We start from the raw sequence: 20,509 nt of genomic DNA on the forward strand, positions 1-20,509 counted from the left end.
AGTCATGATCCACAGTGGTTGCGCCGCTACTGCGTGCGCTAATTGCTGTCACGACGCGTGACATTCGCGTGACCCTGCTGATGGAAGCGCTGAGCGGCAGCCCACTCATTTGTTTCAACGTTCCAAGCTGGTCCCGTCACAGTCAGACGCGCTCATTTTCGAAGAACGCGCCCGCAGAGACCAGGGCTTAGCTATCAGGATTAGCGGAAGAGATGGCGACCACACATCTTGTTGGCGTAAGTCTTGGATTGTGAGGTGCATTGACCAGAGCTAATTTAATTACAGTATAGCAAGAGTGTTAGAGCTCGATGTCACGGTCCACCGCCTTGCAAGGTTCGTCATGAAAGCCCGCAGACGAGTACTAAATCTGACGTTATTTAAACAGAACTCAGCCATACTGGTTGGTGCTCTGCGGTATGGAAAGGCCGTCGCGTCAGCGACAGGCGAACAAGTGGAATGGCGACACTGGTGAGCTGCCTGTTGGAATTCATATAGAGGCCTTACCCTAAGCGCCTTATTATAGGGGATGCGTAACTCCAGACATTCTAAACGAGTTGGCTCTTGTTACCGTCCACAATATCGTGGACTTTAACAGGCTCAAGTACGGCTCCCCTATTCCATCCCCAGACAGTGTTTTGACTCTTTTAAGACCCTCGGACCAGCAGAAAATCAGTATGGCGATCTCCCTACGCCGGATAGATCCTTCGGATATCCCTGAAACTGCCCGGTCAGGTCAAGCCACGTCTGGTCCCCCTCCAGGACCAACGCAGCTTTCCCAAAAACGTAAAGCGGGAGCTCCTCCAACCATACCGGCTACAAGTGTAACCGCACAGATTCCTAGAGATCTTCTACCTGGGAGAAGGAGAGGAGAGGAAGAGGAGGAGAATCTTCCTATGGAGGAAGAAGTCCGCGACGAGTTGTACTGTGTAATGGTGACGAACGTGGTTGGGATTCAGTATTACAAAGGTAAAGCGTTCTCCCTTAATCCTCCGTGCAGCGCTTAACCACCTCCTCACAGGCCTTGTCGGTCCGGGAGAACAAGTGATGCTTGTTCGGGAGCCTCACAATAAATATGACGCGTTCGTATAGCATATTGCTTCATTTCATTCGTTAACGCCTCCTTTAGAAATGCCATACAGGTCAAGAATATCCGAAATGTCCAGGTTGGTCATTTACCAAGGACCGTTGCCTCGAAGCTTGCTCCTTTGCTTGATCGGAGGGCAGTAAACGTAGAGGGAGTGATTAACGACGGGAATTGTGAGTGCCATAGCATCAAAAATCAGACATGGCCTAATTTTTTCTTAGTGGGTGGGCGGACAGGTTATGTGTTATCAATGTAAGTTCCGCCATATCTCAAACGTGTGTGCCTTGGCTGAACGCTCTTTCCAAGCACACTCAAATTCTATGCCCCGGCCGACAAGCGGGACGAACTCGAGCCCCAGCTTGTGTGGGCCACTCCGGGGCAGAGGGGTTTTCCTGCTCGCACTTCTGCCAGCAATGCACGAGCCGCCCGTGGCGGCACGGCCAACGCCCAAGGCCGCCCCGCAGCGGGATATCCGTCAGTTTCACAGGGCTACGCATCTTCTCAAGGGTACGGCTATGCGGGTGCTTCTTCGCAGCAACGCGGACCTACCCCTACGCAACTCAAGCAACAGGAAGCCCTACGTAAGGCTGCTGAGCTGCGACAAATGCTTGATAGCTTGGAGAAGATTGACGACGAAGGACGTCGAAACTCCTTACTCGACACTGTCTGTTCCAAAGACGACATCCTCAATATTCCCCACCATCCAAACCCTCCCGGGACAGCAAGTGGAGAACTCAAAGTTGATCTTCTGAAACATCAGGTTCACTTTCTATCAGTTCTCTCGCAGGACCTAGCTAACCCCGTTATTAGTCTCAAGCCCTTCAATGGTGTATCGACAGGGAAAATCCCAAACTGCCAACCAAAGAAAGTGATCCACCTGTGCAATTCTGGCAATTTAGAAAGGGAAATAACAATGTATGTGGTCCCTGATTGATTCCTTCGCTGGTACTCACGACAATCGTCAGACTCCGTACTATCTCAACAGTAAGTTGCCAACAGAACGCTTGCACCAACCGGATCTCATTCGCGTACAGTTGCCACCAAAACCCCTCAGCGAGAACCCCCCCAGCTGGGTAAAGGGGCCCTTTGTGCGGACGCCATGGTAGGTTCTCTCTTGATCGTTGATTTCCTTCACGACTGAATTACGTTATCTACAGGGTTTGGTACGTTCTCGTCGAAAAAGGAAATCACTTTTCTCATTTGGGCGACAGGGCAAAACCCTCACAATGATTGCGTTGATTTTGGCCACGAAGAAAGAAAACCATCCCAATTTTGCAAGATCCACCCTCATTGGTAAGATCACATACCGCCGTCGCTAGACTCCAGAACTAAAGGGGCATATAGTTGCCCCCCTCTCTATTCTGTCAAATTGGGAGAAGCAAATTGCCGATCACTGCGTCCCGGGAGCACTCACGTCCTACATCTATTACGGAAACAACCGCAATATCAGCACAGATGATTTGAAGAAGTATGACGTGGTTATCACGACTTACCAAACGATCACAGGTGAACATGCCGAAAGTGCTCCTACGAGTGGCACGAAGAGAAAGAAGGTCGGTGAACGGGCCTTGTTCGAAATATCCTGGAAGGTAAGTACGAGAAGTCGCGACCGTTTATTCCCTCTCTTATTTTTCTGGGCATAGCGTATCATCCTGGATGAAGGTCATGTAATCCGTAACCCCAAGACGAAGATGGCTCGCGCGGTGGTTGGACTGACTGCTGATAGACGATGGGTTCTCAGCGGAACTCCCATTGTAAATGGTCCCTCGCACTGGTTAAGTCCCATGCACTGACACCGCACACAGATAAATTCTCCCCGTGTATGTGATTCGACACGGTGTTAGGAGCATAGCCTAATAAACTCAATAGGACCTCGGCTCAATGTTGACCTTCCTGAGGATTTGCCAACCTCTGGACAATGAGGATTTCTTCAAACGACTTCTTATCCGCCCCTTGAAGAATGGAGATCCGGAAGGTGCTGAGTTGCTCAAGGTATGTCCGCAATCTCCTCATTTGGATTCTCACTGGCTCAAATTTTGACCAGGCTCTCATGAGTCATGTCTGCATCCGTCGTACCAAGGAGGTATGTCCACTGTGGCCCAGATTAGCGAAGCTCTCGATGACAGTGTACCCCAGATGCAAGACGCCAATGGTGTTCCTTTGATCGGCTTACCTCCTGTGGAAATGATCAGGGTCCCTGTCACTCTGGATCCCGATGCCAGAGTACGTTTATATTCCCGTTGACACCGAGCGTGAAACTCAGGCGTGCTTGGTAGCGCATCTACGACCAGATCGAGGAAATTTCACAGCAGCGAATCGAGAAGATGATGTCATCCTTCGCTCCCGCCTTTGTAAGTGTCGGAATCAGCAGGGTGACACAAACTTACATGGAATCTAGGTCCAGTCAAATGTCCTTAGCATGCTCACCCGTCTGAGGCAAATAGCGTTACATCCTGGTCTGGTGCCTGGGCAGTACTTGGAACAGCTTCGCGCAGCGGAAGCGGCTGAGGGCATGGTGAGTGAACCAGCTCGCGCAATAACCCCAGAAGAGAAACTCCGCCTTCAAAACCTTCTTGCGCAAGCCATCGAGGATTGCGAAGAATGTCCTATCTGCTTCGGCGTGGTCGAGGATGGGCGAATTACCAGTTGTGCCCATATATTCTGCGTGGCGTGGTTCGTACATTACTCCTCGCTGTCCGTTTCGCGCTAATATTTGGTTCTCGTAGCATCGTTGAAACCATTAATCGTGACGCTAGGTGCCCGATGGTCAGTGATTTCACCGCGTGCCTTTCCAGTTTTCTCACTGTGGCCAACAGGATCGCCGTACGCTCACAATGGGAGATCTCTTCGAGCCGCCTCCACCGACGGAGTTGACGCAGCGGCCGATTCGTGACACAGATGAAAAAGAAGGGTTCCAGGTTGGCTCCTCTGCGAAGATTGACCAATTGGTTCAGTTGCTGCGATTGGCACCACAGGGAGACAAGTCTCTCGTATTCTCACAATTCACGTCATTCCTCGACAAGGCAAGTACGTCGAGTGCATCCCGACCCTAGCTAGACCCTGACCTCCCGGATCGTAGGTCGGAGAGACGCTGGAAGCTGAAGGGTGAGTACCGATGATCTGCGTTAGGAATGGTGAATTTATCAGGCATCCTAGGATTCCCTACGTCCGCTTCGATGGACAAATGTCTGCCAAACGTCGGCAGGAGGCCATAGCCCGGTTTTCCGTGCCCGTTACAGCCTCCAGCAAAGACACTAATCCAGCTGCTGAACAGGCTCCCCCGGAAGCCGACAATGGTCGACCAAGACGCACCACTCGCCGCAAATCTGCGCCTACGTCCTTCGCGGTGGATGCAGCTTTCGGTGACAGTGATGATGACTACAACCCTATGAGTCAGAGCTCGGATGTCGACGACTTCGATGACAACGACATGGGGGATGTCGAACCTGAACCTTTGCTGGATACAGGCCGTGATGAATCCAATCCGCGTGTTATGCTCATCTCTCTCAAGGCGGTATACTCCCTTTTTACTCCTCACCTCACGTCAACCTTCTGACCAAAGTCACATAGGGCGCGCTCGGGCTTAACCTGACGGTCGCCAACCATGTATATCTGTACGTCGTCTCATTTCTCTTAGCTGCTGCTAGTGTGTACCAATGTATATTTTCTAGCATGGATCCGTAAGTCTGTCCCAGTTGACGTTGCGCCCTCCGTATTATCCTCACCTTGATCCCAAAGCTGGTGGCAGGAGGGAATAGAAAGCCAGGCCGTCGATAGGGTTAATCGTATTGGACAAAAGAAGCCTGTCCATGTTTATCAATTGATCGCAGAAAACACTGTCGAATCGAAGGTCCTTGAAATCCAGGATAGAAAGAAACAACTCGTCAAGCAGGTTCGTTTTTGATTTGTCTTGATACTCCTATGAAGACCGCAACTTCCGTTCTTCAGGCATTCTCTGGAATTAAGAGTCGCGAAACTCAACGCCAACAGCGCGAGGCACGGCTCCAAGGTAGGCTTCTCCTTGCATCCTATCCTAATTGAAATTCTGATTTCATTTGACGCTTTAGACTTGGTGGAATTGTTTGGCATTCGACGACAAACTGAACTCTCTCAGACTCGGGACGCATCTGGTTCGGGACAGGCCTAAAGCAAGTTTATCGTAATAATTGCGTTACGACCATGTCTCTTAGAAATGCCTTCAAGATATGTACCTCTTTAGCATTAATCGACCGAATGCATGGCGGTACGGTGGTGAGCCGGCGCCAACAGCAACCTAGGTCGTGCGTGACCTTGGTGGCATACCGAAGAGGTGCTGTCTGGACCCACACCCCATTTTGATGCCGGTTCAAGATTCACGTTGGGATGGACCTATCACTACTCAAAACCCCAGAGCCAGCGCTGGAGCTTGGAAAACGAGGCAAAGGCTGGCAAAGGAGACAAAAAGGCATCAGTCCTCCTTGGAATTACCTTGGAAGTCCTTGGCTGTGCGAGGCTGGGCCCATCATTTGTGGATTATCTGATAAAGAAGATCTACCATGTGCTTTATCAGATAGCCCGTGAGAGGGACGAGCGTCAATCGATCCGAGAGAAGGGTGCAAGGAGCTCTTTCAGCCATCCTTCCGAACCCGTGGATTCACATGGCGGTTCCAGATTTTAAAGGTTCTCCCGGCTTCTGCACCCACCATCAGTCACACGGCCCCGTCAGCACCACAAAGTTTCCTATAAGTAACGAGAGTAATTCGTCGTGCCACCAATAATCCGCCTAAGCAACTTTGCAACCCTTCACAATGGCTGAGCTCGCACTCTACTCTCCCGATAAGAAGATCCGCTTCACTCTCCCCTCACCTGCCGACGATGAAGCAGTCGCCAAATTGCGCTCCGATCCCATTTGCCGCAAATACGTTCGCTTCCTCCCCGAATCCGTCAGCGTCGCCGAAGTAACCGAATATCGCGAAAGCCGCGCCAAAAACCCACATAACCTGGACTTCATCGTCTCTGCCCTCAATGCCCAGGGAGAGTACCAATTCGCCGGCCTTTGCAACGTCTTCCTCATTGACGAGATTCACATGTGGGGAGATGCGGGAATCTGGATCACGTCGGATCGTCATGGTCAAGGATTGACGACTCCCATCTTGTATATGTTGTTGGAGCACGTGTTCGAACAGAGGGGTTTGCACCGAATCACGTTCATGACCGGTGTTGATAACGCGCCGATGAGGGGCTGGTTGGAGAAGGTGGCAGGAGCACGATTGGAAGGAACGTTCAAGGATTGCTGGAAGGAGCCAACTGGTGGATATCTGGACGTCGTATTATATGCCATTCTGGACAGCGAGTGGAAGGATCGGGTGAAGGATTCCTTGGTGAAGAAGATGAAGGAGCGGGGGCTTGGACTGCCCAAGGATGCGTGATGTACCTCATAATAGTTTCGGTATTTCCTCACCTTCAGCTTCGCTTTTCTCGATCTGTGTGGTTCGAAGGATAGAATATGTGTCATTGTGGGTATATATCGCAGGTAATCATGCGTTAAACTGTACAAATTGTGAGCACATATGAGCCATGTAGGATGGAGGAACATACAGCAGTCAAGTAGGATTCTGCAACGATACGCGCCCGTGCATTCAAGCTCAACTTCATCTCACTGATCTCCTTGTCGACTTCCTCCATGAACCTGGAAGGGAATGAGACTCGCAGAACTGGCAGAATATGGCGACGCAATACTCACTGGATAATGAAATCCACAATCTTGTGCTTCAACATCGTTTCAGTGTGGGTGTTCGTAATCAAGAATGAGATGTCGTAGCCCTTCACTGACAGTCAGCGAGCAGTGATTCTGAGATCCATGACGTTACTCACTGGTACAGGCTTACGTCGCAGAACGACGAAGCTTTCCGCACGCTGGGTCATAAATCGAGTGAACTTGTGGCAAAGGATCCTCTCGATTTCATCGGCCTGCTTAATCCTGATGCTCACTCGAACAGAGTTGACCGATGGTTCCACCAATACACGTTCGTTTTCGTTTCGCGAGATGGTAAGGGGGTTCAGAAGTACTTCCTTAGATGTCCTGGTCGATTCTAAGGGTCAAGAGGTATGTGAGATGCACCGGGAAGAACCTACTGCACCTCTACTTCAGGCTTGTTATGCCTTTCGACGACCTTCATCGACAATTAGGCAAACGATGATATCACTCGCAGTATCCAACACACACCTGCGACGAGAAGTTCTCCAAGGTGAGAGCGGCCGTGAGTGTCGATCTCACAGCAGCCAGGTAGGGTCTGAGACTGTTGGACTGCAGAGTGCGTTTGTCGTCATGCTCAACGTCGAGGAGGGACGCAACTCACCATGGTCGTCGATTAGATTGTTGCAACCATGTTCACTGCGCGCGACCAATTCCCAGCAATCACGGCGGAGATTGAATGCGCGGGAATTTGCCGGCTGTTCACAGACGCGAACTTTTTTCGACCGCGTCCAAGTTGCCAAAGCCCCTTGAACACTCACAGTTTCCATTCTTAACTTCAAAAAAACACGTCTTTTCAATGGCTGAAGTCGAACTCTGGTGTGTATCAGCGCGTTTTGCTTCAGTCGAAAGTCTAATGTCCATGTAGGAGTTTCGTTTTGCCTGGGGGCGCTGAAGAAGAGATCTCCCCTCCAGCTGACATCCGGGTGACGAACGCTGCCTTTGGAGAGGAGTTGCCCGACGCCAACGGTCGATCCGTTGTCAAGCTTGTCTATGAACCACTGTCTGGACCCGACGACGAGGATGAGGATGAAGATGAGGAGAAGGAGGACGAGGACGAGGACCGAGAGCTTGCCGAAACTGTTCTTACTGCTCTGACCGCAGGCAGGGTATGTAACCCGCGTTCGCCCTTGTTATGCCTCATGCTTATGAAAGGAAATCAGATTGAGCAAACCACCCTTAATGTTGTCCTTAAGGAAGACAGACAATATGTCCTGGTCAACACTGGCAAAAAGTAGGCACGGGTCTCCCTAGAAATGTCTGCCCGCATCCATATACTAATTACCCTTCCTAGCACTGTTTACCTCACAGGGAATTATATTGGTAAGAAAGTATTGTCGACTTCGCTTCCTATAAGTTCTCTGATTCCTAGTAGAACAAATGGATGAACCACCCTACGACAGCGACGAGGAGGAGTACTCTGACGAAGAGGATGCCTACGACCTACGGGAAGTGAGCTCCGATGTCGAGATGGATCCACTTGAGCTGGAGGGCCTCGACGATCTTGACACCGACGCCAGGTTCGTGACACTGCCCTAGCCATCGAAAGCACATAGTAATCCTGACTCCGTCGGCTACCAGTCGATTCGAGGAAATTGAAGAACCCGCTCCCAAGTCTGCGAAACGCTCCCGTGATTCCGAGGCAGAGGAAGCTCCCAAGGCCAAGGACAAAAAGAGCAAGAAGCTGAAGGCTGAGGATGGAAAGGCTGTCCCTGTCGAAGCCACTGCTGAAAAGGCCGACAAGAAGGAGAAAAAGAAAGAGAAAAAGGAGAAGGACACCAAGACCAAAGGCTCAAACGTGAAGGAGCTCGCTGGCGGGCTGAAGATTCAGGATTCCAAGGTCGGAGAAGGCCCAGAAGCCAAGAAGGGCAGCAAGGTCTCTGTTCGATACATCGGAAAACTTGAAAATGGGAAGGTCTTCGACAAGAACACCAAGGGCAAGCCGGTATGATCTTCGTTTCTTTTTCTGATCCTCTTTGGTGGTGACTATACACCTTCTAGTTCCAATTCGTTATCGGAAAGGGCAGTGTCATCAAGGGTATGTTTCATTCGACGCCATTCTGCTATGAGTTCTGACTTCAGGTGCCATTAGGATGGGATGAAGGAATTGCTGGCATGCGTGTTGGGGGCGAGCGTATCTTAACTGTTCCACCAGCCCTCGCTTACGGCAAGAAGGGAGTTTCAGGAATTCCCCCGAATGCTACTCTCAAGTTCGGTAAGTTCTTCCGATGTGGCACTCCCAATCGGCCCACTGACCATGGCTACAGAGGTCAAGCTCATCGGGGTTGCGTAAATATGCGCACTGCCCCGGCATCTGGTGGCTACCTTGTCTCCACAGATTCACTCAAAATCAATTGGCATTTGTGCCGTCCTGCAGCGTCCTGCGTGGTCTTGCTCATGTATACGGAATTGTGATCTAACAGCTGTCATTATGAATGCAATGAGGTCTACATTTGTCTTCCACTTTAAGAGCGATGACCTTGATGGACTTGCTTCCGGGACGGAGATGGGTTGATTTATCTTCTGATGGAAGCACTCATGGAAGGGGACTGCTGTCTAACGGTTTCTGTGCCTCAACTTCTTGCCAATCCTCTTGCAGTGCTGTCATCTTTTATCGGCATATAACTTTCGATGTCACCTTCCCGGTCCAGTCCTCTTGTCTTCACCCCTCCACCATGCCTTTCTGGCCATCGCCATACCCTTACACCGTACAAACCTCCCTCATCCTCTTCGTTGCCCCAGTGATAGCCTTCGTATGCCATAGGGCGGTCTCAATCCTCAAGGCCAAGCGGGCCATTGGGTATGTCGACGGTTTAGTGGGATAGGATATTGCACCTGATATCACCGCGTTCAGGTTCCACCCTGGCGAAGTATTTTTCCTTTTCCCGGGGGGCGTCATCTCCAACTTTGTTATGCCCAGCGTTCGATGGCTGAGTGCGGGAAAGAATTATCTTTTCGTTAACAAGTTCAAGAGTGAGTTCCGTTAAGTCTCGGGTCGCTGTTCTTGTTCTGAGTCCCATGCTGTAGAGTACGAAGATTTCGGAAGTTCCGTTTACTCAATAGTACGCTCTGTGCCCAAGGGACAGCTGGGCCTGGTATGCTGAGGAACGGTCTAATAGATCTCACTCTGGCCTTCCGTGAAAACGAACCTTGTACTGGCTGACGCAGGAGCTATAAAAGTCGGTGGAGTATCTGTGGATCTGTGTCAAGGACAGCGTTAACTGTATGGCCCAGGAGGTGACTTCCGCTCGTGCAAAGTTCCCAAAGGCCATTGCCCTTTACAAGTCCCTTCTATTCTTTGGCCAAAACATCGTGGCCTCTGAGGGGAATGAATGGAAACGGTACAGGAGAATATCGGCTCCCGCATTTTCTGAGGTTCGTTGTCCCTCAGCGTTTCCCTTGTCGACTCGCTTGACTCGACCTCCACACCAGAAAAACAGCAAACTCGTCTGGGACGAGACTGTCCGAGTGATGGATGGCTTGTTCGACCTGTGGGATGGTCGAGGGGAGCGAAAATTAACTGTGGACCACTGTTTGGATATCACTTTGCCCGTCAGTTTTCCTTCCATCCCTGTATGCAGCTGCACGCTGACCGAGAAGGCTTGGTTCCGCAGATAGCCTTATTTGTTATTGGTGCTGCCGGTATGTCTTGTCAATCTGCTGAGATGACATTGACAGTAATTACCCATCATTCCTCTCAAGGCTTTGGCCAGCGGATGCCTTGGACAGAAACCGACAGGTGCCCAGAGGGACATCAAATGACATTCAAGGAATCTCTGCAACGAGTAGCGCACGACGTCTTTGTCAAGCTTGCTGTCCCAGAGTGGGCAATGGGGCTGACGAAGCGCACCCGAACTGCCCGATTGGCTTTCAAGGAATTAGACGTCAGTTGAGCACCTTTTCAATGTACAGGTTTCTGATGTTACTTGACCTGTTACAGTTGTACATGAAGGAGATGATCCACGAGCGTCTGTACGGAGAAAAGGTGGAACGGAATGATCTGTTCAGCATTCTTCTAGAATCAAACAGCGACGCCAGCATCGATGCGCTCACAGAACAGGAGCTAACAGGTGAATGATTTCACTCCAATATATATGCGGCAGATCTCACACTCTGCCACAACGCCTACGTACAGGAAATATTTTCATGTTCCTCATCGCCGGCCACGAGGTGCGTTACTGCCATCCCGTAGGTTACCTCCAGACTTGACTGGTATCACCGCCCAGACGGCTGCCCATACACTTTGCTTCACCTTCGCCCTTCTTGCCTTGTACCCAGAGGAACAAGAGCTGTTGTTCCAATCAATCAAAGCTGTATGTCCGGATGGAGAAATCGTGAGTATTGTCCCGCCCTTCCGGCTTTCGTCCTCGTCTCTTACTTCTGACACAGGCCTTTTCCGACATGCCGAAATTGACCAGGGCAATGGCGTAAGTACCTATCCCTCGTGCTTTCGAGGGGTCATCTGTTCCTGACCCTATTGGTCAGAGTATTCAATGAAACAATGCGTCTTTTTCCCCCGGTGAGTACACGCCACCATGGGATTCCAGGACAGAACAGGTGCTGAGGGTGCTCCAAGGTTACCAACATACCCAAAGAAAGTGCTGAAGACACGACGTTAACCCTGACAAATGACTTTGGAGAAAGGGTGACTATACCGGTCCCCAAAGGCACTCAAATTGCCATCAACACTGCAGGCCTCCATTATAATCGTAAGTAGTAGGTAACACATCCGTGACACCATCTGATGATTTCACAACCCTTCGGCTGCTAGCGCGCTACTGGGAAGACCCGCATGAATTCAATCCGGATAGATTCTTGCAGGAATATAACAAGGATGCTTTCTTGCCCTTCAGCTCCGGTGCGTTGGCGTCGTTGCTCCCGTCCTGAAATTCTTCGGCTGTGCTAGTTTCACTGATAAGGATCCATTGCAGGTGTCCGGTCTTGTCTTGGAAAGAGGTGAGTGTAATTTGACTGGCGGTATGTATTCCCATACGTGCTGATACATGGTACAAGGTTCTTCGAATGCGAGGGCATCGCTACGCTCACCAAACTTGTGAGCCGATACCGGATCTCGGTCAAGGAGGAACCACAGTATGCCTACGAGACGTTCGAGCAACGGAAAGAGAGGGTGCTAAGGAACAAGCCGGGTATCACGGTCACGTACGTTTTCTCGCTATAGTTGAGGGACCAGTATTAATCACTGGCCTCCTTCCCATGACAGGCCAATTCGAGTCCCTCTTGTATTCACGAGGCGGGACTGAGTGTACTACATGTCCCTGATTACGAATTGTATCCATATTCCAATTAAACTCTGTTTGTATGTTGTATCTGTTCCCTTGTAATCTACGATGTAGTGTCTACGGCCTGTCTTACTGTTCTGTATAGTACGAAGAGTTATTCATTATGATGCGCAGGGAAGCTGTTGTTGTCCGAATATTCTGTTAAGTTGCTACTGTATGGACGCCCGCGTTAATAGGCCGCAACCTAACCGCCGCAAACGGTTTGGAAAGGACATCGACCCTTGTGAACTCTGATCTTTCGCTTCCGGTGTTATCTTCTCGTTATCCACGGAGCGCAGGTTGACACGCACAAGGGATGTCCTAGCGACACAATGCGAAGCTTGACCATCCTCGGAGTCGAGCGCAGGGAAGCGGCATGCCGACCTCCGAGTCGGGTTGACCGCTAAGGCCAACGGAGTGGAGAGGGGTCGGCCCCTTCCAGTCACCGAATGTGCTGGCACATGGGGAAAGTAGACGCAAGTACCCATAATCAGGCTCGGCGCCTGCGAGTCTCGAAAATCATCCGCTCGTTAAGCAATTGCAAGCCACCCATTGAGAACGCCTGCGCTGCGTTCATTTCGCAGCAAGTACTCGATCCCCTTCCCCAATGGCTATTACAATGTCCTCGTAACAGCAACCCTCCGTCGTCTGTCTAGATGTGTGGATAGTCACATAGTCACATGTAGTACATAATCTCGCTTTTCGCCCGATTTACACTGATACCAGTAGTTCTTGGCAGGTGGAATGGGTCATCTTTACGTGCTAAAGTCAGTCAAAGCCCAGCGTAATGTGAGGATGAACAGGCAATGAAACCGCTGGGTGTCCATTAACCTCGAGATTCAAGAAGGAACGTGAGCACGAGTTGTACTTAAAGCTTAGAATAAGATGTCAGGGCCCAGCACTACTTAGATCTGAGGAAGTCATATCGAGCAGAATTCTATCGACCACTTGATATGAATGCGATCCATAGCCGTATCGTCACACGGCATAAAGTTATCTTCGTCCCAAATAAATTATCCTCCAGACCAAAACTTGGACAAAGTTACTCAGCCCTCAAATCATGCCCAGCGACCGGGGACGACGGGGTGAGAGGCCGACAAACCTCCATCCACCGCAATATTCTGGCCGTTAACATAGCTCGAGTCGTCTGGAAAGGCAAATCGTGAATCAGAGTCTAATTCAAAGAACGTAGATTTCATTTCTCACCAGATGCAAGGAACAGAGCAGCATTCGCAATTTCTGGGCGTTCAAGATTTATTATGTGTAACTTCCGCACTCATTATGGCATTTACTTACCTTCAGCGACACCATATCGCCCCAGAGGATTTAGCTGGCCGATCTTACCAGCGGTACCGCGTTTCCTGGCGTAGTCGAAGGTTGCGCCAGTCATTCCAGTCTCGATTAGGCCAGGGCAGATGGTGTTGACACGAATGTCAGTCTTCTGCAGTTGGTATGCGGAGGTCTTGGCTATTGAGTTCACGCTACAAAGTGGCATTCACGGCGTCAGGATCCAGTCGAAGGACGAAGAGGAATTCCAGAATACTGACGCGGCTTTTGCGGCGCTGTCTATTTTGAGTCAATTAGTCTGACTGCGAGCGAAGGTAAAGCGAAAAAGAACGAACAATCGACAGTCCCTGCTCCTGATCGGATACCAGCGGCTGAGGAAGAAATCAGTTTCTGAACGAGAAGGAGCGGATGAAGTCACGTACTGGATGCGGTGAGGATAATGCTTCCACCTGATTTATCCTTGCCCCGAGAAGAGTTCGTCTTCATCATGGCGGTCGATGCGTGTTTCACAGCGAGGAAGCAACTTCAGCGACAAGAATTAGAAGGCAGGTCCTTGGCATGGAAAAACCACGTACGAAAGAGCGTTAACTCTCATGATGTTCATGAAAGTTTCAACAGTCGTGTCATGAAGGGGGTCCATGGAGGCGAGTCCAGCCTTGAAGAGGAGATGAGCCAGAGCGCCTGAGGGACCCGATACCGACATACATTGGCAAAGAAGACGTCCAATCTGCCCGCTTCCTTCAGGGCTAGTTCGCAGACGCCGGAGATGGCGGCTTCGTTTGCCGCATCCGCCTGTATCGTTGTGACCTACGCTCCGAGGTGGGTATCAGAATACAGAAGCGCGTTGAAGCCAGTAGGGGGCCTACCTTCACTTGCGGGTACTTGGACTCGATGGTGGACTTCAGGTTTGGGAGGTTCGTGCCATCGTAATCAATAAGGTACAGATGGGTGGCACCTAGATATACGGTTGAAGGCACTGGTGACATACAGTCTGTAGGAATGAATCATACCCTCTCGCGCGAATAGAATGGCCGCGGCGCGACTGGGAGTTGATCAGCACGGTGTCAGGAGGCCAAGCAAGTAAACGCACCCAATGCCCTTCAGAGAGCCAACGCCGGTGACCACAGCGACCTTTCCTTTGAGTTTTCCACTGCCGGGAGAGTCATTGAATTGTGATTGGATTTGTTGGATCCTTGCAACCGTGTTTTGGTAGTGTTCCTCGGCGCTCTTTTGCTGAGATTTGACTTTATCGTATCCTGACATGGTGGTAGGTGAAGAGAGCTGTGGGGGTGAGATAGTTTCGATTGGCCCCGTATGCCCAAATATATGGTCGCCTCCAGGGAGCAGTCTTTCGGGAACCCGGTAACTGCTTGACCAAATTGACCGGATCCCTGAAATCAAACTCCGTAATTGGACTGTCCATGGAGGCACGTCCCCTGTCTGCCTCTCGGCGCAGAAAAATCATGCAGTTGCTGTTGGAGGGAACGCGAAAAGAGGCGCAGACGTTGTTGAGCATCGTGTTACGAACGAACGCCGGGAACGAGCAAAACGATGATTGCACTTTCTTTGACGGCGGCTGTAGACGGTCCGCGGCGACTCCGCTCGGCACCTCCACTGGCTTTCTGCGTGACCACCACTACCACCACCACCTATAAGGCTCCAGCTGCCTTCACAAGCTGTCTCCAGTTGCCAACAGCTCAAGCGCCTCCCCGGGCGAAGACATAGAATTGGCTCCCATGGCCTCCTCTTCCAACGCCGGGGACCGTCCCGTGTACGACTATACGGAAGGGGCGACACCTATTGAAATCAACCAAGCCTTAGTCAATGCTCGACGGTCCCGCCGGGATTCACAATACAGCACATACTACGACGATGAAGGCGAAGGGTCCATGTTCTCTGGACCCGGTCATGGCGCCAACCCAAGCAGTGTATCCAGAATGTCGAGAATTGAACTTGGGAGAAGGAGCAGTGACATGCGGTCGAGGAGGAAGAGTATCGAATCCAGCCGCCGTAGGAGGTCGCATTCACGCCACTCAGGCCGAAGCGCGGCGAGGTCCTCACTATTTGGAGACGACGATTCGTACAACAGTGCCGATAGCGATGACGGACTATCAATAGGCCACGGGGATATCGCGTCCACCTCCACCAAGCGTCGAAGAGCACGGAAATCCCTCTCTCCTCCCTCACGTTCTGTGTTTGGCGGTTTCGCGAATCTGTTCTCTCGGGCAGAATCTCCACCACCGCGTGGCGGTAGACGGCGGTCGATATCTTCCAGTCGTGCGTCTCGGCGGAGCCGAAGATCACTGGACGCCGCATCCGAAAATGCTCTGCTCACAGACAGTGATGAGGAGGAGCGTTGGGGTTATTCTTCCGGGGAAGAGGATTCAGAAGAAGAAGAAACAGGGCTTGGTATGGGCGACACCGAATCTATTACCGCGAGCATGCAATACGACTCCGATTTCCACAGCACTCACGAAGGGGAGACGCGACTTCCGATGATGGACATAGACCCGGTTTTTGGAGGAGAAGCCCGAGTAGACATGGAAATGTCGACTTTATTGGAGCCTCCTCCAATAGGCCCCCCGAGCCGACAAACCATCTACATCCCGGACGAGGATAGTACCATTCGTTTCATTGGATACGAAACCATCTCTTCGAGGGCTTTCCTTTGGAGAGTTGGGTGTGTTTTATCCCTCGGTATCCTTGCTCTCCTTGGACACTGGTTTCCGAACCTGTGGCTAAACTGGGTTGCCCGGGAAAAGGCATTCATTGACGCCAAAAATGGGTTCGTGGTCGTCGAGGTAAGAAGCCTTCTCTGACTCCAGATGTACGTCGTAATGATCTCCGAAGGCAGCTTATCGGGCGGTTACACTACTTCCAATCCGATCTATTCCATACCCCTACCCTTTGGACACCGTCTTTCCGAAAGAACCTATATTGGGTCCCGGTCAAGAGCTTCTGAAAGCATCCCTGGATGACTGGAGTGAGGCCACAGGAGTTTTGAAGCGCCTATTGATTGTGGACTATCGCTACACAAGGTTCGCGCTAGATCCCAGGCTGGGCTTGTTCAGCCTTGTCAGGTATGTGGTAACATTAATTCTGAGTTCAAGTCCTCATGAACAAAAAAAAAGAGACTGGCGGGATTCGTCATGGACAGCAGCTTCTGTGCTTCAAGGCGTTGATAGTCATACACAACACCAACGACAATTGCTTTTTGGGCCCAACGAGATTGATATTGAAACTAAATCTACACCGACACTACTGGTTGAAGAGGTTGATATGAAATTTCTAGAGTGCTTCAAACCGGCCACTAATTCGCAATCTCTTAGGTCATCCACCCTTTCTACGTTTTCCAAATCGCCAGCATCATACTTTGGTCTCTAGACAGCTATTACTACTACGCCTTCTGCATTGCTCTCATTTCTACGGCGAGCATCACCTCTACACTGGTAGACACGAAGAGGGTGGGTTGCCTCACAAATATAACCTGCGCGGGGAGTTAATCTTCTTCACAGACAATCGCTCGCATGCGTGAGATGTCCAGGATCGTGTGCAATGTGAATGTTCTGCGGGATGGCGAATGTAAGTCTTTCCTTTACAGTCGTGTGGTACGCACACGTTAATTTTGGAGTTCTAGGGGTCGAGAAGGATTCGATCGATCTTGTTCCCGGAGACGTCCTGAATCTGTCCACATCAACTATCACCACACTCCCAGCAGACATTTATCTTCTATCCGGTGATGCCATCGTCAACGAAAGTATGTTAACGGGGGAGAGTGTTCCGGTCAGCAAGATTCCGGTGAAAGATGAAGACCTCGTTCAATGGCGAGAAGAGAAATCTGAAAATCCAAGGTCATTTATGTATGGTGGAACTCGCGTTGTCCGCATCCGCGGCATAGTTGCAGCAGATGGCACCAGTAAACCAGCTCTTGGAATGGTTGTTCGGACAGGTGCGTAAACCGTATTGATGGTGCGACTGCCTGCGTCTGATCAATTCATATTGAAGGTTTCAACACAACGAAAGGATCTCTTGTCCGATCTATGTTATTCCCGAAACCTATAGGCTTCAAATTCTATCGCGATTCCGTTCGTTTCATTGGCTTCCTCGCATGTATCGCCATGGTGGGGTTCGCTTTCAGCGCCGTTCAATTTGTCAGAATGGGGGTGAGCAATCTCTGCGCATTTTAATTGTCACTGCTTTAATCTTCGAGTTCGTAGATTCCATGGCACACCATCATCGTCCGCGCCTTGGATCTCATCACGGTCGTGGTCCCGCCAGCTCTTCCTGCAACACTATCCATAGGCACCAGTTTCGCCATCGGGCGTCTACGGAAGTCAGGTATATTCTGCATCTCACCGAGTAGAGTCAACGTCGCCGGGAAAATCAATGTCTGCTGTTTCGACAAGACAGGGACCCTCACGGAAGATGGCTTGGACATTCTGGGTATTCGACCCTTGGAACGAAATGTCCAACAGTTCGGAGAGTTGCTTGAAGACATCCATGACCTTCCGATGGGGAATCAGAAAGCCAACTTTTTATATGCCCTCGCGACTTGCCATTCCCTCAAGATGGTTGATGGAACAGTGATCGGTGACCCACTCGACGTGAAGATGTTCGAGTTCACCAAATGGACTCTCCAGGAAGCTCGTGCTGGAATCGGAAATATCAAGTCCAAGGGTGCGGTAGTGGACCAAGCTGCTCTGGTTCAAGTTGTTGTACGGCCCCCTGGTGGAGCAGAGTTCAAGTTGGAGGATGCATTGAGAGGTTCTGCCAAGGTATGTACACTTTCTCTCCCCAGATACCAGCTCCGTGGCAAATCCTCTCTCCTTTTCTAGCACGCGTATTTCCTTGAATTAGGCGTGATCCGGACTTTCGAGTTTGTTTCAGCCTTGAGAAGGATGAGCGTCATTGTCAAGCGACTGAAAAGCACCAGCATGGAAATCTACGTCAAGGGTGCACCTGAGGTCATGGCAGACATTTGCGAACCGGATTCCTGTACGTCGGACGACTTGCTCGATTATCATTCGGGCTAACTTGTGTCCTTTGAACAGTCCCCCAAGATTATGACGATCTTCTATCGTATTATACCAAGCGTGGTTATCGAGTCATTGCCGTTGCTGGAAAGAGCATCGAAGGGCTGTCCTGGTTGAAGGCCCAGCGGATGAAACGGTGCGTCCATCAACCACATATACCATCACGTGTCTGATGGCCTCGAAGGGAGCAAGCGGAGGCAGGCCTTCGTTTCTTAGGATTGGTTATCTTCGAGAACCGACTCAAGCCAGGAACGACACCAGCTATTCAAGCACTGCGTTCGGCGAATTTGGCATGTCGTATGATCACAGGCGACAATCCTCTCACTGCTGTGAGTGTTGCAAGAGAATGCTCACTGATCAGCCAAGCCGCACATGTCTTTTATCCTACCTTCTCCCATGGTATGTCTGTCGCAGCACATCTACGAGGCAATACTGAAACAGGACTCCGCAGGCAATGCATCTATTCCGACCTCTAAACTCGAATGGAGCTGTATGGACGACCCTCTCTGGCAGCTAGATTCTTATAGCCTGAAACCTCTGACGCCCCCGCCTCACCATACCGTTGAAGGAGAAATTGCCTATCAGGACTACTCCCTGGTGCTCACAGGAGACGTGTTCCGCTGGATGCTTAACTACGCCCCCCTGGAAACTCTGCAAAGAGTACGTATTGGTATCCAAGAAATGATACTGGCACTAACCGCGCCTGTAGATGCTCGTCAAGGCTCAAATCTTTGCTCGCATGTCGCCCGATGAGAAGAACGAAATCGTTGAACGCCTTCAGGCACTTGGGTATACCGTCTTGATGTGCGGAGATGGTGCCAATGATTGTGCAGCACTTAAGGCTGCTGATGTTGGCATCTCTCTGTCAGAAGCTGAGGCCAGCGTAGCAGCGCCATTTACCTCCAATACACCGGATATCGGCTGTGTCCTTGACGTGATTCGGGAAGGCCGAGCAGCCCTCGTAACTAGTTTCAGCTGCTTCAAATATATGTGAGTCATACCTTTTGCCAAATTGCTATATACCGACGCTCTTATGTGATGTGCAGGGCCTTGTATTCGATCATCCAGTTCACGTCGGTCACGCTATTGTATTCGTTTGCCTCGTCTTTGGGAGATTTCCAGGTAGGAAGTTGGTACCGCTCACTGTCGTGGCTCATCCTGATTGTCCATTTGTTTAGTTCCTTTACATTGATCTGTTCATTATCATACCCATCGCTGTTACCAGTAAGCTGGTTTCCACTGATGGTTTTCTGCCAACTGAACTAATTCCCTTTAGTGGCGCGCACGTTGCCATATCCTCGTATCTATCCGAAACGACCGACCGCAAACCTTGTATCAAAGAAGGTTTTGGCGAGTATCATCGGCCAAATTTTAATCACAAGCGGTATCCAAGGGTGGGGATACCTTTGGGTTAGACGGCAACCATGGTATGGGGACTGCTATGACGTTTGGAACAATTGGCTAACTGGTCCATAGGTACACACCTCCACCGGAAGTTATCCCGCGAACGGGGGGCAACAGTCTCGAATCCACCAACTTTGAAAACACGACATTGTTTTTGATATCATGTTTCCAGTATATCCTTGTTGCTGCCGTGTTCAGTATAGGCCCTCCATATCGCAAGCCCATGTACACAAACGGTATGTATTCCATATCAGGAGCATATAAGGCCGTTGCTAACCGAATGGTCTACGCGCAGGATGGCTCATGTTCTCGATGGGCCTGTTGCTGGCCGTGAACATTTGGTTGCTGCTCTCACCTTCGAAAATGATCGTGAAACTGTTGACGCTGATGGCATTGCCCATGTCAGGGAGGTTCACACTGATCATGGTGGCTGCAGCGAACGTCGCTCTTTCCATGGCTTTTGAGAAGTGGGGAACAGAGATCACGAGCCACCTCATCGGTGGGATCCAGCGATGGCTGAACAGAGACCGGTGGAAGGTCCGGGAAGGGAAAGCGTACAAGGCTGTGGAGGGAGGGATGCACTGAACATTGTTGTCGAGCCCTGTATATTTCATGTTAGATGCGCATATTTCATTGTGGTGAACAACATTATTGTTCTCGTAGATGGGGGGCATTGTTCAAGGCCGAG

At 50.7% G+C, this 20,509-nt stretch overlaps 7 protein-coding genes across 7 annotated transcripts; 5 read left to right on the top strand and 2 right to left on the bottom strand.

Annotated features, from left to right (window-relative positions):
• Nucleotides 1–212: 212 nt before the first annotated feature.
• On the top strand, nucleotides 213–5,231 carry CC1G_01912 (hypothetical protein; the record flags this gene model as incomplete). The annotated part of the gene is made up of 28 exons (XM_001830224.2): nucleotides 213–236; nucleotides 286–333; nucleotides 386–468; nucleotides 524–966; nucleotides 1,019–1,079; nucleotides 1,127–1,257; nucleotides 1,306–1,336; nucleotides 1,391–1,844; nucleotides 1,895–1,999; nucleotides 2,050–2,068; nucleotides 2,119–2,186; nucleotides 2,242–2,247; nucleotides 2,296–2,377; nucleotides 2,429–2,673; nucleotides 2,728–2,838; nucleotides 2,890–2,904; nucleotides 2,954–3,076; nucleotides 3,129–3,167; nucleotides 3,221–3,307; nucleotides 3,361–3,435; nucleotides 3,483–3,599; nucleotides 4,164–4,189; nucleotides 4,241–4,598; nucleotides 4,655–4,698; nucleotides 4,756–4,764; nucleotides 4,823–4,976; nucleotides 5,033–5,093; nucleotides 5,152–5,231. 28 exons carry the CDS (start codon nucleotides 213–215, stop codon nucleotides 5,229–5,231), a joined length of 3,099 nt encoding a protein of 1,032 aa, XP_001830276.2.
• A 640-nt stretch (nucleotides 5,232–5,871) lies between these two features.
• On the top strand, nucleotides 5,872–6,492 carry CC1G_01913 (hypothetical protein; the record flags this gene model as incomplete). Its single annotated transcript, XM_001830225.2, has 1 exon — nucleotides 5,872–6,492. The coding sequence occupies one exon, from the start codon at nucleotides 5,872–5,874 to the stop codon at nucleotides 6,490–6,492; it is 621 nt and encodes a 206-aa protein (XP_001830277.2).
• A 53-nt stretch (nucleotides 6,493–6,545) lies between these two features.
• CC1G_01914 (arp2/3 complex 20 kDa subunit) lies at nucleotides 6,546–7,425 on the bottom strand (the record flags this gene model as incomplete). The annotated part of the gene is made up of 7 exons (XM_001830226.2): nucleotides 6,546–6,612; nucleotides 6,662–6,752; nucleotides 6,807–6,886; nucleotides 6,938–7,145; nucleotides 7,199–7,236; nucleotides 7,290–7,370; nucleotides 7,423–7,425. The coding sequence occupies 7 exons, from the start codon at nucleotides 7,423–7,425 to the stop codon at nucleotides 6,601–6,603; spliced, it is 513 nt and encodes a 170-aa protein (XP_001830278.2). The 3' UTR covers nucleotides 6,546–6,600.
• A 141-nt stretch (nucleotides 7,426–7,566) lies between these two features.
• Nucleotides 7,567–9,281, top strand: CC1G_01915 (peptidylprolyl isomerase). The gene is made up of 9 exons (XM_001830227.2): nucleotides 7,567–7,637; nucleotides 7,687–7,927; nucleotides 7,982–8,052; nucleotides 8,113–8,141; nucleotides 8,194–8,338; nucleotides 8,400–8,763; nucleotides 8,820–8,856; nucleotides 8,911–9,033; nucleotides 9,086–9,281. Exons 1-9 carry the CDS (start codon nucleotides 7,618–7,620, stop codon nucleotides 9,109–9,111), a joined length of 1,056 nt encoding a protein of 351 aa, XP_001830279.1. The 5' UTR covers nucleotides 7,567–7,617; the 3' UTR covers nucleotides 9,112–9,281.
• Nucleotides 9,282–9,493: 212 nt separating this feature from the next.
• CC1G_01916 (614/534 cytochrome P450) lies at nucleotides 9,494–12,079 on the top strand (the record flags this gene model as incomplete). The annotated part of the gene is made up of 17 exons (XM_001830228.2): nucleotides 9,494–9,618; nucleotides 9,673–9,791; nucleotides 9,846–9,913; nucleotides 10,053–10,193; nucleotides 10,251–10,370; nucleotides 10,433–10,460; nucleotides 10,521–10,702; nucleotides 10,759–10,888; nucleotides 10,954–10,988; nucleotides 11,045–11,152; nucleotides 11,208–11,245; nucleotides 11,304–11,337; nucleotides 11,395–11,527; nucleotides 11,590–11,676; nucleotides 11,750–11,774; nucleotides 11,832–11,978; nucleotides 12,040–12,079. 17 exons carry the CDS (start codon nucleotides 9,494–9,496, stop codon nucleotides 12,077–12,079), a joined length of 1,560 nt encoding a protein of 519 aa, XP_001830280.2.
• A 1,076-nt stretch (nucleotides 12,080–13,155) lies between these two features.
• Nucleotides 13,156–14,647, bottom strand: CC1G_01917 (3-oxoacyl-(acyl-carrier-protein) reductase; the record flags this gene model as incomplete). Its single annotated transcript, XM_001830229.1, has 11 exons — nucleotides 13,156–13,244; nucleotides 13,304–13,336; nucleotides 13,394–13,578; nucleotides 13,645–13,663; nucleotides 13,720–13,755; nucleotides 13,807–13,907; nucleotides 13,960–14,039; nucleotides 14,090–14,191; nucleotides 14,251–14,339; nucleotides 14,395–14,426; nucleotides 14,475–14,647. 11 exons carry the CDS (start codon nucleotides 14,645–14,647, stop codon nucleotides 13,156–13,158), a joined length of 939 nt encoding a protein of 312 aa, XP_001830281.1.
• A 473-nt stretch (nucleotides 14,648–15,120) lies between these two features.
• CC1G_01918 (P-type ATPase) lies at nucleotides 15,121–20,406 on the top strand (the record flags this gene model as incomplete). The annotated part of the gene is made up of 18 exons (XM_001830230.2): nucleotides 15,121–16,185; nucleotides 16,235–16,464; nucleotides 16,516–16,657; nucleotides 16,714–16,848; nucleotides 16,900–16,966; nucleotides 17,022–17,333; nucleotides 17,390–17,547; nucleotides 17,602–18,159; nucleotides 18,220–18,379; nucleotides 18,436–18,553; nucleotides 18,602–18,816; nucleotides 18,869–19,077; nucleotides 19,127–19,407; nucleotides 19,464–19,539; nucleotides 19,596–19,641; nucleotides 19,694–19,844; nucleotides 19,894–20,057; nucleotides 20,117–20,406. The coding sequence occupies 18 exons, from the start codon at nucleotides 15,121–15,123 to the stop codon at nucleotides 20,404–20,406; spliced, it is 4,377 nt and encodes a 1,458-aa protein (XP_001830282.2).
• Nucleotides 20,407–20,509: the final 103 nt, after the last annotated feature.

This window comes from Coprinopsis cinerea (genome assembly GCF_000182895.1).
Source record: "Coprinopsis cinerea okayama7#130 chromosome 3 map unlocalized cont3.3, whole genome shotgun sequence".
NCBI lineage: Eukaryota > Fungi > Basidiomycota > Agaricomycetes > Agaricales > Psathyrellaceae > Coprinopsis > Coprinopsis cinerea.

Excerpts from the sequence above, each read along its gene's own strand:
- CC1G_01915 (XM_001830227.2), top strand. The coding sequence starts at position 7,618 with ATGGCTGAAGTCGAACTCTG. Across the intron at positions 7,928-7,981 it reads CTGCTCTGACCGCAGGCAGG|ATTGAGCAAACCACCCTTAA; the intron begins GTATGTAACCCG and ends AAAGGAAATCAG. Across the intron at positions 9,034-9,085 it reads GAATGCTACTCTCAAGTTCG|AGGTCAAGCTCATCGGGGTT; the intron begins GTAAGTTCTTCC and ends CCATGGCTACAG.